Genomic DNA, 13,519 nt, shown 5'->3' on the forward strand with positions numbered 1-13,519 from the left:
AAAAATGAAAGAAAGAAAATGTAGAACTCTGGCAAGCAATCTGATGGATTACAAGGAAGCGAAGAAGAACGGCAAGAAGGCAGTTAGTATAGCAAAAGGCAAGACATATGATGGGTTGTACAAAAATCTGTACACAAAACGGGGGGAGGGGGAATGATATAAAAGCTTTTGAAGGCAAGAAAGAAGCAAAAGAAAGATATTTCGCATATGCACTGCATCAAGAACGAAAATAACGAGGTTCTGACAAGAAGATAAAGAACAAGTGGAAGGAGTATTATAGAAACTTCTAAATGAAGAAAGCCTGAGGGGGCACTTGCGAAAATCTATCCACGAATCAGGCTGGTTCGGCCTGTGACCATGGTAGAAATAGAAAATGTCATGAAAAAGATGAAAGCTCCAGGACGGGATAATCTCTCTATTGAAGAAAGAAAAGTTTAGGTAAAGAAGAAGTGCAGTAGTTTGACTTTTTAATTGTATATGGAAACAGGAAATATGCCACAAGAATGGAGGAGAAGCAGCTACATTAGGTTTTTAAAAACAAAAGGGATGTGAAAGAATGTGGCAACTACAGAGAAATGAACTTATGAAACATGGAATGAACCTCTCGGAGAGACTAATAGAAGCAAGATTGAAGGTAAAGACCGAAATTACAGAGAATCAATTTGGTTTATGTCAGGCCGATCAACAGCGGATACAGTATTTGCATTTAGGATGCTAATGAAAAAGTACAGAGCATACCAGAAGGACCTTAATATGATTTTCATTGACTTAGAGAAAGCGTATGATAGAGTGCCTTGAGATCTTATTTGGTGGGCACTGAAGAAGATGTGTTCCGAATATCTTATAATTCAAGATATGTATAATGGATGTAGGACAGGAGCGAAGAGCACGTTCGGAATATCAGAAGAGTTCACAGTTAAAGTGGGAATTCATCAGGGATCTAGTCTTAGCCATACCTTTTTTTTGCCATTGTGATGGACGAACTTACAAACAATATCCAAGAGTTAGCACCTTGGAATATGCTATTTGCTATTTGGTGATGACATCGTGCTGCTGAGTGAGACCAAGGCAACATTGCAAGAGAATTTAGATGCCTGGAGAGCAGCATTGGAGAGCAAAGGTCTTAGAGTTGGTAAAATCAAGACAGAATATTTACACGGTTCTTTCAGGAAAAATGTAATCGAGAATATAAGAACGCGATGGGTGAAGAAGAGATGGCAATAACGAGGAAATTCAAGTACTTGGGATCAATATTGCAGGAAAATGCAAGAACAGCAGAAGATGTAAACGACAGAATTAGCAGCGGTTGGACAAAATGGAGAGAAGCGGCAGAAGTATAGCGTGACGGTACTGTACCAATAGGCCTTAAAGGAAAAGTTTACACAACAGTAGTGAGATCTGTCATATTATACGGAGTGGAAGGGTGGACGATGAATAAGAGAGAGGATGTGTGGAGTGACGCGAAAGGACAAAATTAAAAAAATGAAAATGAAATGAAATCTTTGAGTTTTACGTCCCACGGTTATGCCGGTTAGGCTAAAGGAGACGGTGATGATGAGTAATGAATGAAACGGTGGAATGAAGAAAGTGGGAGGAAACGGGAGAACCCCGAGAAAACCCACGCACACGGTGTTTGTCCACCACAAAGTTCACTTGGCGGGGGCTGGGATCGAACCCGGGACCCCAAGCACCAGAGGTGAACGCTCTACCACTGAGCCACCGCGGCCCCAGGACAAAATTAAGAATGAAGTGATCTAGGGAACAGTAAAGGAGAGACCAGTAGTAGAAAATTTACAAGAAAGTAGACTGAGATGGTTTGGGCATGTAAAAAAGTAGACCTTTGGAATACGTAGCTCACCGAGTAGATGCTATAGAAATGAGTGGGAAACTAGCACAAGGTCGGCCAAAGGTAAAATGGGGAGATTGTATTAAGAACGATAGGTGCAGTGTGGCACCACAGCGGATATGACACAAGATAGAAACAGGGGGAGGACAGCTATCTGAAAACCCGACCCCAGCTGACTAAGAAAAAAAAAAAGGCATAGAAGACGAAGGCAATATGTACAATGAAGAGATCTGTAATGTTTATTGATGTAAAGAGTATCTTACACTGATGTATTTAAATGAATTTGTAATTCTGCTGCTTGAATTTATTTTTGTGGTTGAATATATATATATATATATATATATATATATATATATATATATATATATATACATAAAAAAAACATTGAATATTTCAAGCAAAACTAAAGTCATGAACCTTACTATGCTGAACTTCATTAAAAGATGTAAAAGGTAAGATGATGATTAGAGTAAAAGGTGTAAATTATGTAATCTGCTAGGAGACAATATGACTTGTAACAATAAAAATAAGCAGATCTTCAGACTAGAGCATTCCTATATATACAAAAATTTTATTTGTTAGTTTTGTGTTTTCTGGAATGTCTGACTTTTTCATAAATTATGAGTTATAATAGATATGAAGTAATTGGTTTGTATCCGAATTCCAGATACGGGTGATATATGTTTGCATATGATGTGATATTTCTTTACATCCAGTGTATGATATGATATGATTTTAGGCAATAATGGAATAAATATCTGAAATCAATATGAAAAAAATGTCAGTTTTCTTAGTTTTTTAAATTTTTATTTGTTTGGATACCTAATACCTGAAGTTCTTATGTATCGATTCTCTACTGACAGTTTCTTTGTCAGTATCACTCTATTGATAGCTTTAAACAAGCGATTTAACTCAACACTACAAGAAGATAATCAAAACTTAAAAGCTTTTGCTACATCACGTGAAAAATAAAATCAATCTCATAAGAAAGCAGTCTTTCAGAAATACATAACATAAAAATACCATAAGTTAAATTATGATTTTCGATATTGTTCGCTAAGGAAAGTTCACTAACCAATTTTTCTTACCTTGCCAGTCGAACACTCCAGGAGCTCCAATAATTAATTCTGATCCTCCCTATGGAAAAAAAATAATTAAAATATGTTACCAATAAATCCCAAAATAAAATAAGAGAATCAAGCCTTAAAAGTGGCACTCTGGAATGTAACAGTATAACATCTTTATGAATATTGAGTTATATTATTTAACATGTTATTTGTCCTGTGTGTTGCATTAATTTGTTTTTCTTTTAAAAGCTCTAAAGAAACTTATGAAATTTGTTCCCTTAAAAGGTAAGGTTATACCTCCCTTTCGTTGGGAGCATGTAAAAAATCTGGTGAAGCTCAGAAAATTCAAAACTCGCCTGAAAGAGCAAACAACAAACATAATCGCATCCATCCCATCAGACATACTGGCACGAACATGACAGGAGATAAACTATCAGTTGGACATATATGCAGGGCCCCAAAAATGCACGTATTGAAACCTATTAGATACCAAAGAAACTTTTAGGTATATCCTTATCACATTAGTTCAATAATCCAATGTTTCTCATGTGGGCTGTATGATGAGTGCTTGAAACTCCAGATAGCTTTTGTGTAGACCCTGTTTATTGAAATTATGTAGGCGCATAAGAGGATGTTTTAAATTAACAAAAAATTGGTTACTTACCGATAAATCCTCCTGTAGGAAGAATAAATATTCTCCAAACGTATCGAAACAACAAGTTAGTTCCGTCTTCAGGGGTAAGGTAAGAAGGATAAAAATGGATGAGAGAAATATTGTATGGGAAAAGGAATACATACCACCAAGTAAATATAACGTGAGAGATGGATACTAAAAACCACAAGCAGAACACATGCGAAAGAAAGAGCTGAGTTCAAGGAAGCGCGGTCTATGTTACGTCACTATTACCCCATCTAAAAGATACATCAAAGATAGGTAAAGAGATTTTATCAATGTTGTCCAAATCCAGATTTAAAGCCGGTTTATATTTATGAATAAAGAATGTTAATCGTTGTTTAATCTTTTTTTTTTTTTTAACCTATCACTTTAACCTGCTTTTTATTATGTGTAGGTTATTTTAAGTGAAGCGACAATTCCGACATACCCTCTTGTAACTTTTTTTGATTGTCTAATGTGTTCTTTAATTCGGGTGTTGATATTGCGTTTCGTTTGACCTATATATTACGAGTCACGTTCACATTGAGCACGATAAGCACCTGATCTATTTAGTGGATCAACAAAATAATTTTTAAAGTCGGTAAGATGATTTTCTCAACTTTTTCTAAACAGTATATTGGTTTAACAATCCTTGGATCGCTGTTAAACAATCTATGTAAATCAGTATATACATATGTTTTTTAGAAAACAGTATTATTTGTTATATCAATTCATATCTTGTTCTTTATAGCTTTGGAAATATTCCATAATATTAATGAAATAAAACTTACCAAATATATATTAATAAAATTGTTTAACAGTTTCAGCAACGTAACATCGTCTTCATCAGACATTATGAAAGACTAATCCAAGTCTTTCATAACGCGTCTGATGAAGGCGATGTTACATTGCCGAAACGGTTACACAAGTATTATTAATATATATTTGGTGCTTTGGTCAGTACTGTTTTATTAATACTTATACCTCTAAATACCCTTTTATTAATACCACTGTGCAAAAGTATATTTTACGTTGTCTACGACATATAAGTACTTTTTGCATCTCCAATAAATTCCCAAAACCATCCATTTCAAATACTTGTGAGCGCTACTGCAAATAACTTTTTAGAAATGGAAATTTACTTAACGTATTTTCAGTCAGCTTTTATAACTACCTTCAATTGAACTTTTCAAAATACTGATAAAAGAAGATAATAAAATTTTACAACTATACCTGTTTAGGATACACTTTTTCTTTTTCTTTTAAAAAAAATTGTATTCTATACAAGTATATTTGTTCTCTCTCCACACACATGTTGTAAAAACTAGGAAACCATTTTAGTTTGCCCCAAACACACTCGCACGGCAAATTTCACGACCATTGACATATTGCTCAACAATAAGAAACATGTTGAAAGCAGTAGTTATTTTAATGTTATGATTGCATGTTTAATGCACAGAAAATCTTGAAATTAGTGTGAAACGGATTTACTATGTCTGACTCCCAATTTTCACTCATAAACACTCATCTTATTCACTTTCTGAAATTTTTTTAGGTATCAAAAAGGATATATTGAAAGGTAAAACAAAACATGAAAAATAAGACATAGTACAAGTCATAATGTTCCATGTTTAAAAAGTAGATACGTTGGAAAATAGCTACAGAAAATAATAGGTTTTGTACTGAATGCCTTACTAATATCTTCAGTAGCTATTAGCCTCTGCACTCCTTATTCAGCCAAGTTTTCTTGTGTTGTATCTTGTTCATATATTTTATCTTCCTGTATATAATTTTTGCTACTCGATAAAGTTCTCAGGAAATAAACATTAACTACTTGTAAATGAATATTGGGACGCAGACATGGTAAGCTCTATTCAAACGTAATATAACAAGTCGCAAATGTTAATATTATCTTTTATGTTTCGCAATATTTTGAAAAGTGTGAAACCAACAGTTTTGCAACATATACATGAACTGAACAACATACGTATTTATTCATTTATAATCAGTACTTTTTAACGTATGATTAAAATATTACTTAAAAACAAACCTTAACAATATGAGCTGATAACCCAGCTTCGCCATATGCATAGAAGAAGATGCTACGGTCGTCCCATGGGTGAATTGCGTATCCTTGTTTTTCTAAATACAGAAAAAAATGATAAAATATATTTTGAAATGAAGGCAAGTATTATCAATACCTTATAGTAATCATCAGAGATCAAACATAATTTCATTTCTAAAAATAGTAAAAATATTTTTCTGTAACATTTCTTAAGATGGTATTCATTAATTCAATTTCACAAGTTTTGATCAAAATCAGACTAACAAACCAATGTAATGATTATTACATAAATAATGAGAGCGACATTATGAGACGCACGATGCGACGGTTAATCACCTAGAATTTTAACTTCAGTATTTATTTTTCTGCTGGTGGTTTACACTTTATCTCGAAATTAATTACAATCAAGAACCTTTAGATAATATGAAGAAAATTATAGTTGACAATGTAAATAGATATTAAATTCTATATTTTAATCTATCTTCTTCAAAATTTCTATCAAAAAGAATGGAGATTTAGAGCATTGAATCATGTACTCTATTATATATCGGGTGTTCTAAAAATGGCGCCCAGCTGCCACAGAGCATCATTCTACAAGTCAAAATAAAGCAGAAAATATATGTATATATATATATATATATATATATATATATATATTTACATACCTTTTGAGTCCTCATCTGGAGACACAAATTGCACTATGTGGCAATGTCGCAAACAAAGAACCGCAAGATTAAAATCTACCAATCTATCAAATAGTTACATCGATTCTTTCCAGATGGCAGCTAAAGTCGATGTTGATTGACACTAGCATCACCTATTAGTGTAGCAATCGATTTAACTGCTTGTTGTATTCATAGAGTAATGCTAATGTCTCCAAGTTAATTTGCGATGTTGCCACATTGTGAAATTTTGATTCTCCATAGTGGCTGAAGGAGGCCCCGGGGGTCATACCATCAAATAACATTTTCGCTTTATTTTGGCCTGTAAAATAGTGCTCTGTGGTCTGTGGAATATACGTATATAGTACATGATTCTTTTTGAAAGAAATTAAAAGATAATCTTACGGAAAGTACACGTAAGATATATGATGAAGTTCCATGCTCTTAAAGCGAAATTAAAAGAAAAATCAATAGAATCTTGCTGTTCCTATTATAGAAAATAAGCGTAAATAAATACATAGGTATAGCAAACACATATTGCTTATTAACGCTATACACTTATTAAAGTGCATTTAGTAACGCAAAGGCCTATTAAACCCCTAATCGATATTATATCAAGCTAATCAATAGGAAGTTACATAATATAGTTGACTGACACAGTCAACGTAATACAGAATGGAGGATTTTTGTTTGATTGTAATCTCGGAATCTATTAACTAATTGTAAGTAAATAACTTTTATCTTTTTTACGGAACAATTCCTGAATTGAAAATCGTACAAAGAATTTGCAATTGTTGTAGCATAAGCTAATGTATCATGAAGATTTATGCTGTAAATTCTGGCTATGAGATGTAAATTATGATTGCTGTTTACCAAAATTTTTATTGTTATAAAACTGAATTAATTGTTACATATATAAAACTCAAAAAGTTTTATAATCCTTATTTAATGAAAATGTGCCTTTAGTCTAAGCTCTTTCAAAGCCAAATTCCTGGTAATGCAATTTGATCGTATCTAATATGATCGTATGTAATATTTGTACAAGATGATATTCATATCAAATGTAGGAAACAAAATTATAATCCAAATTATATGAAATTGATGAATAATTATGAATGAACATACTTAAAAATGCTCTACTTTGTATAATAAAACATATCTTGAACAAAATCCTGAACGAACTCATACGACCACATTCAACTTTTTTCCTGTTTTATGCAATAAGACTGCTTTAAAAAAAAGAAGTTGTCATAAATTTTTCAATTAAGTATACCAATAATGAAAGACAAGGAAATAATGTAAGGCCATATTATTAAAGCAAAAACTTACTAGTATCAATCAAAGGTAAGTACTTGACAGCATCGTCCCTCCAGTGATTTTCTGTTGACAAGAAGTAGCACACTCCATTCATCAAGTAATATCCCGAAAAATACTGATTTTTCCATCGAGGACCACAAACCTGTAAGGAAGATATTTTTCAGAAGAAATTTATTCTCTTTCACGATGTGTATATGTAATCTTAGTTAAGGGACTAGAAATATTTTTAAAATATTTTGAGTTTCAACTATAGATTTCTCAATTCGACAGGGGAAAAAAAAGTATAGCATACAGGGTGCAAAATCCTGGAGGGATAAAGAGGAATTCCCCCACTTAACCTCTTGCGTTCCAAGTGTCATTTTCCTATGTGCATGCTGTACGCCTAACACCGGTTTCATTTACTGTTAAAAGACGGTATAGACCGTAATATAAGGCATAGTTACTGTGTGCGCGTAAGGAGAGCATTCACATTACTGATAAAAACAATTATTTGCATTCTAGAACGTTTGGACTGATATTCTGAAGGGCTTTTATGCTGCTTCAGGTTGGCAACACTGACCGGAGATGAAAGACAAAGATTTTCCTTTTCCGATCTCGAAGTTGTTAATTGTTTATCGTCAAAACAAACACATATGTGTTGTAATTGAATGCTCTCTTAGGCCTGGCATCTACTGTGACAAGAGATTTTTTTTGTTTTTTTCTGTCAGTAAGGTGCTGTCACTTAAGGAGAAATAGAACTAAGTCTTGCCATGCATCCACTAACAAATTTCAGCATCTCCAGGATTAATACGATCCTTAATAAGGGATACGTTTTCATGTCATCCACATAGATATCACTGGTAGGCAAGGGGTTAATATTTCTGGAAGAAAATTCCTCCTCACTACAAACTTACTGAGGGGTAAATAAAATGATATACTATTGTCAGTAGCTTGCAAATTAATTACAGTAATTTATATATTTCACATGTAAGTGTAATTAATTGGTAAACTCGTGATTGATGCTTTTCATAATTTTACTTTATGGATGGTCAAATATGTGAACTCTTCATGTCGAAACATTCTAATATAAAGTGTTTTTTTTTTTTTTTTTTTTTTTCCCTGTCGACCCTCTTCCAGTTTGTTATGATTTCGCACCCTGCATATAAACGCACTACTTTGCATACGTAGTTAAGGCCTGTCAACATAATAATGAGAAGTGTTAAGGGATTCAGGTAGTGTTCAAATTACCTATCAACATGTACCAAATTTGGTTTTATTAACAAAGAGTAAGTTCTAACAGAATGAAATGAAATCTTTGAGTTTTATTTCCTACTGTTATGCCGGCTAGGCTAAAGGAGACTGATGATGAGAAATGAATGAAAATGGGGGAATGAAGAAAGTGGGAGGAAACAGAAGAACCCCGAAGAAACCAACGCACACGGTGTTTGCCCACCACAAAATTCACTTGGCGCGAGCTGGGATCGAACCAGGAACCCCAAGCATCAGAGGTGAACCCTCTAGTTCTAGCAGAATGTTCAGATAAATTATGCTTAAAAATAAAAGGAAAAATTCAATTTTGATTTGTTGATTTTTAGTTTAGCGTCCCTTTCAGCAGAGAGGCTATATGAGACGTGGAATCCGATTAACGTGGAATCAGAACCACATGAGCTACCGCCGGGAATCGAACCCGGGTCTCCCACGCCAAAGACGCGTACACTAACCGCTTAGAAATACAATTTTGATCAGTAACATGCACCATTGTTATTTTACTTAGTTACTGGGAGTAAATATAAGAATGATACAGAAACTCAGTGTCAGAGAGTTCACATATGGTATGCGGGGTCCATGGTTCGATCACAGACCATGTAAGTTTGTGGTCAGCAATTTTGTGTTTGCGGGTTGTGTTGAAGTTCCTTCATTTCCTTCCGGATTTTCATCCCACCAATTCTGCCACAATCACTTTCGTCTGTCTAGGTTAATTTCAATCAATGGCATCTACGCAGAATTTCATCCAGAGGTTTAAACTCCCAAGTGTTTGTATGCAAATCTTAATAAAGTTAATATTTTTTTTATAATATCCTGCTCAATGGGGGTTAAAACCCGGATCATCCATTGCATACGCCACTAACCGTAATGGCATAACTGGAGGACGTTCAACTGAAAATATATTTTCCAAAGAATGACACAATCCTATAATATTCATATTGTACAGTACACCATAGTTCGATGAGGAAACAGTATTATTTTTATTTAGAAAAATCTACTTACCACTGTCTGGCTATTGTTTGTTGGTTCAACATCTATAGCGGCACTTATCCATGCATTGTCCTTCTTATCTTGACAATCACTACCACATAGTGTGTTTCCTTTCAAATAGAAAGAATTAAAAAAATAACCAACAAAACTGTAAAAGTATGCAAACTAATGCATTTTATTTTCACTATTCAACAATAACAATAAAATTTGCAAAAACGTCAAACGTAAATGCACATCTAAATAGAATTAAAACAACATATCAAGACCTCCAAATTATGCAAATAAAAGATTTCTTGATTCTTTGTTCATTATCATTCAATTTAGTTGAAGTGAACAGTAACGCCTCCGAAATGCGGGTGGGTAAAATATGCTCCAGGAAGCTTATATAAGAAGATTAGTTTTTAAAAGCAGTAATTTATTCATTTTTAGTCGTTCGTTTAGATTTTAGGCGCTTTAGATTCTAGATTTAAACGATATTTTAGACGTTTAGATTTTAGATTTAAACGAGACTTTAGACTGTTTAGTAAACGATGTAAGTTGTGTTGAGCTTTATACTCGTAGGACCAATAAAGTTACACGTAGATTTCGTTTCTCATAAATCTGAAGATTCTTGTTTAATAATATTTTTTATGAAACCAATTTAAAAATAAAGAAAATTTTATGAAGAAGTATTTGATATTCTGTACAAATTAAAATAATAAGATCTTGGCATATTCATTTCAATATAGCTACATTAAATATGCTATATTACACAACAAATACCTTACTCTTCAAAAGGATAAAAATCTAACGTATGGAATTTATATGATACTTCTTACTTAAAATAGCTTATGAAAATGAAATCATTAAGTTTAACATCCCACGGTTATGCCGGCTAGGCTAAAGGAGATGGTGATAATGAGAAATGAGTGAAATGGTGGAATGAAGAACGTGGGAGGAAACGGGAGAACCCCGAGAAAACCCACGAGCACGGTGTTTGTCCACCACAAAGTCCACACGGCGCGAGCTGGAATCGAACCAGGGACACCAAGCACCGGAGGTGAACGCTTTAAAATAGCTTATGATTACTACTAAGTTTCCTATTTCTAAATAAAATTTAACTGAAAACGTGAAAGTTAGGCCTGCTATACATTATAGGATAGATCCTAGGAAATCTCTTACGATTTGTCCTAGAGTGAAAATCTCAACGTGTATGGCAACATATCGCATGTCATTTCCTGTGTTCTGAACGATCCTATGAGATTTCTCTTGTTTAGAGCACGCTCTATTTCGGAAAGAAAATTCGTAAGATTTCGATTTAAGCGACATCAGGTGAGAGAAAGTGAAAACAAAACAAGTGAAAACACAACTGATGAGGTATCTTCTGATCGTGCAGGTTTACTTTAGGTGTACTACTCGAAATAATTGTTGAAAAATTATAATTTGTCACTGTTTCCTAAATGATTTGCGTTGACCGACATGAAAATATCTTACATAGCATAGATAAAATCCCTCAAGGGGACCATGAAAAGCAATTGTTGATAAACTGCAATTCTTTTACGATTTGCGTACAAATACGGGGGCCGGATATATAGTATAAAAACTATAGTGCAAGAAACGCAAACCAAGTTGTTAGGTGGTTTCTGGAAAGTACGAATGCTATCTAACCGAGTCATAGCAGGGCATAGCGGGGGCCGGAGCGTCAGCGAGGGGGTGCGAGCGAAGGAAGCAGGCGCTTCAGTGAATGTAGTGAAAACGAGTGGGTTTTGGCAATGATACGAGTTTGAATAGCACTTGTCATGGTATCGTAGTAGTAGCGCTCCACTTGTAAACATAAATTATAGCTTCTGTAAACTATGCAAAAATACACCGGTGATGGAAATTAGTATCACCGGTCATCTTTCATATGCACTCACTTAGGTAAATGTTTCGCAGAAGGGGTCCAGAAGTAGGCAAAACATACAAAAATTTACAGGAGAAGTGGAAGATGCAAGTACTTAGACCTAACACAACCTAACCAAATCTAACCTAATGAAATTAACTTACTTAAACTAACCTAATATTAATAGAAGTAAGCCAAATTTTATAGCTTTTTGAAAAATGTGCTGGACCCATATATCAATATAATCTAACGTAACATAAGTGTAACTAACTTGAACCAACCTGCACTAAACTAATGTGAATAGAAACTACCGAAATTGTAACATTTCTTAGAAAAATTAGCTGGACTCTTTCTGCTAAACATTGTCTCTCACCTATTTTATCCGTCGTTAAAACATTTATAATGATTTTACACTACTAACCCTAAGTAAACATAAAATACAGGTGTATTATTTTGTATTTAGTTATGTTGCTTGCAAAAAATTTGTTCCTTATAAATATGTCTTTTCATGCAAAGTATTAAATTTTACTTGTAAATCTTCTAAAATGTGGTGCGCCAAAAGTTTACCAGCACCCTTCTGACTTTTATGTTTTTTCCTTTTTTTTATTTTTATAGAGGTATCCAATTTAACAATAGCGCCTGAAATTAATGTCAGTAGGATGTGCAGTCTGATTAGCATAATAATTCTTCAACTTTGTACTTTTATTAAATAGAACTACCGTTGATAAACGTCATTCAATCAGACAGGAAAACTCTTCACGTGTATGGCACAAAAGGGTAGGATTTCCTACAAGATATGTCATAACATCTTTCCGAAGATAAATCCTAAGATATTTCCTAGGATTAATCTCGTTGTGTATAGCCCGCCTTACTGTGGCGTGTACTTTGAGAGAAGTCCCCGTTCAAAACATACAAATGCGCTACAATGCGTGGCAGAACCGCTAGTAACAATATATCGAGTCAATTCGATAGATTATGTTTCTTCGTCTTGTTTCGTAAATTTTATACAATTCTCATCTCGTCTAGATTCTCGAAGAATTTATCGTCGTCTCGTCTTGTCTAGTTTTGTAAATTTGTGTACAAAATTTATGCCCCGATTTTTTCTTAATTTCATATAAAATTTATCAGAATCAGCGGCGCAAATTGTTTTCAACATTGGGGGAACGAGGAAAACCGTTCCCATAATATTTTTTATTTCTTTTTAAGCGATGTTTAAACATTTTATGAAATTGAAAAAACAATGTTGTGAAGGATCAAGGGAGCAGAGTTGTTTCCAACATTGGGAGGCAGGCAGATTTGAGGTTTATTGGAGGGGAGGGGGGAGATGAGACTCAATATTATGGTAGATGAATCTGATTTCTGAGGTGAACCTGTTGTATATTATACAGCAAGGAACACCAATTTCATCTCACTTTCCTTTGTGTCAATCGGACACAAATCACCACATTTCTTCCCCCCCCCCAAAAAAAAACACATTTCAAATCGAATTATTGGGGGGACAATCCCCTCCAGTTCGGAGATTGGAGGGGACATGTCCCATCATCCCCCTTCGGGATTTGCGCCAGTGATCAGAATCCATCCGCGTCACGAGAGGTTTACAAAGGGAGTAATATAACAACATGTAAATCATATTTATTGGACTATATTGTGTAATGACTTACTTAGATTTAAATGTTGATAAAATTTTTCTTCATTGTGTTCTTAGACACATTTTACCAACTTACACTTTTATACAAATATGAAATATGTAACATTGAAACAGTAATTGGATTTCAAGATTTGGGTGAACTGATGTTGCCAATGAGACTTGT

The 13,519-nt window shown here is 34.0% G+C and overlaps 1 protein-coding gene across 2 annotated transcripts in view; it reads right to left on the reverse strand.

Moving 5' to 3' along the window:
* LOC145675772 (integrin alpha-9-like) overlaps window positions 1–13,519 on the reverse strand; it is a 90,742-nt gene that overhangs the window by 51,329 nt on the left and 25,894 nt on the right. For both annotated transcript variants that reach the window (XM_081746463.1, XM_081746455.1), the window contains exons 3-6: window positions 9,860–9,957; window positions 7,625–7,754; window positions 5,619–5,710; window positions 2,935–2,983 (exon numbers count right to left, since the gene is read on the reverse strand). In XM_081746463.1, coding sequence (XP_081602589.1) covers window positions 2,935–2,983; window positions 5,619–5,710; window positions 7,625–7,754; window positions 9,860–9,957 — 369 coding nt within the window. The remainder of the gene's footprint in view (window positions 1–2,934; window positions 2,984–5,618; window positions 5,711–7,624; window positions 7,755–9,859; window positions 9,958–13,519) is intronic.

Source organism: Thermobia domestica, chromosome 2 (assembly GCF_964235325.1).
Source record: "Thermobia domestica chromosome 2, izTheDome1.hap1.1, whole genome shotgun sequence".
Classification (NCBI taxonomy): domain Eukaryota; kingdom Metazoa; phylum Arthropoda; class Insecta; order Zygentoma; family Lepismatidae; genus Thermobia; species Thermobia domestica.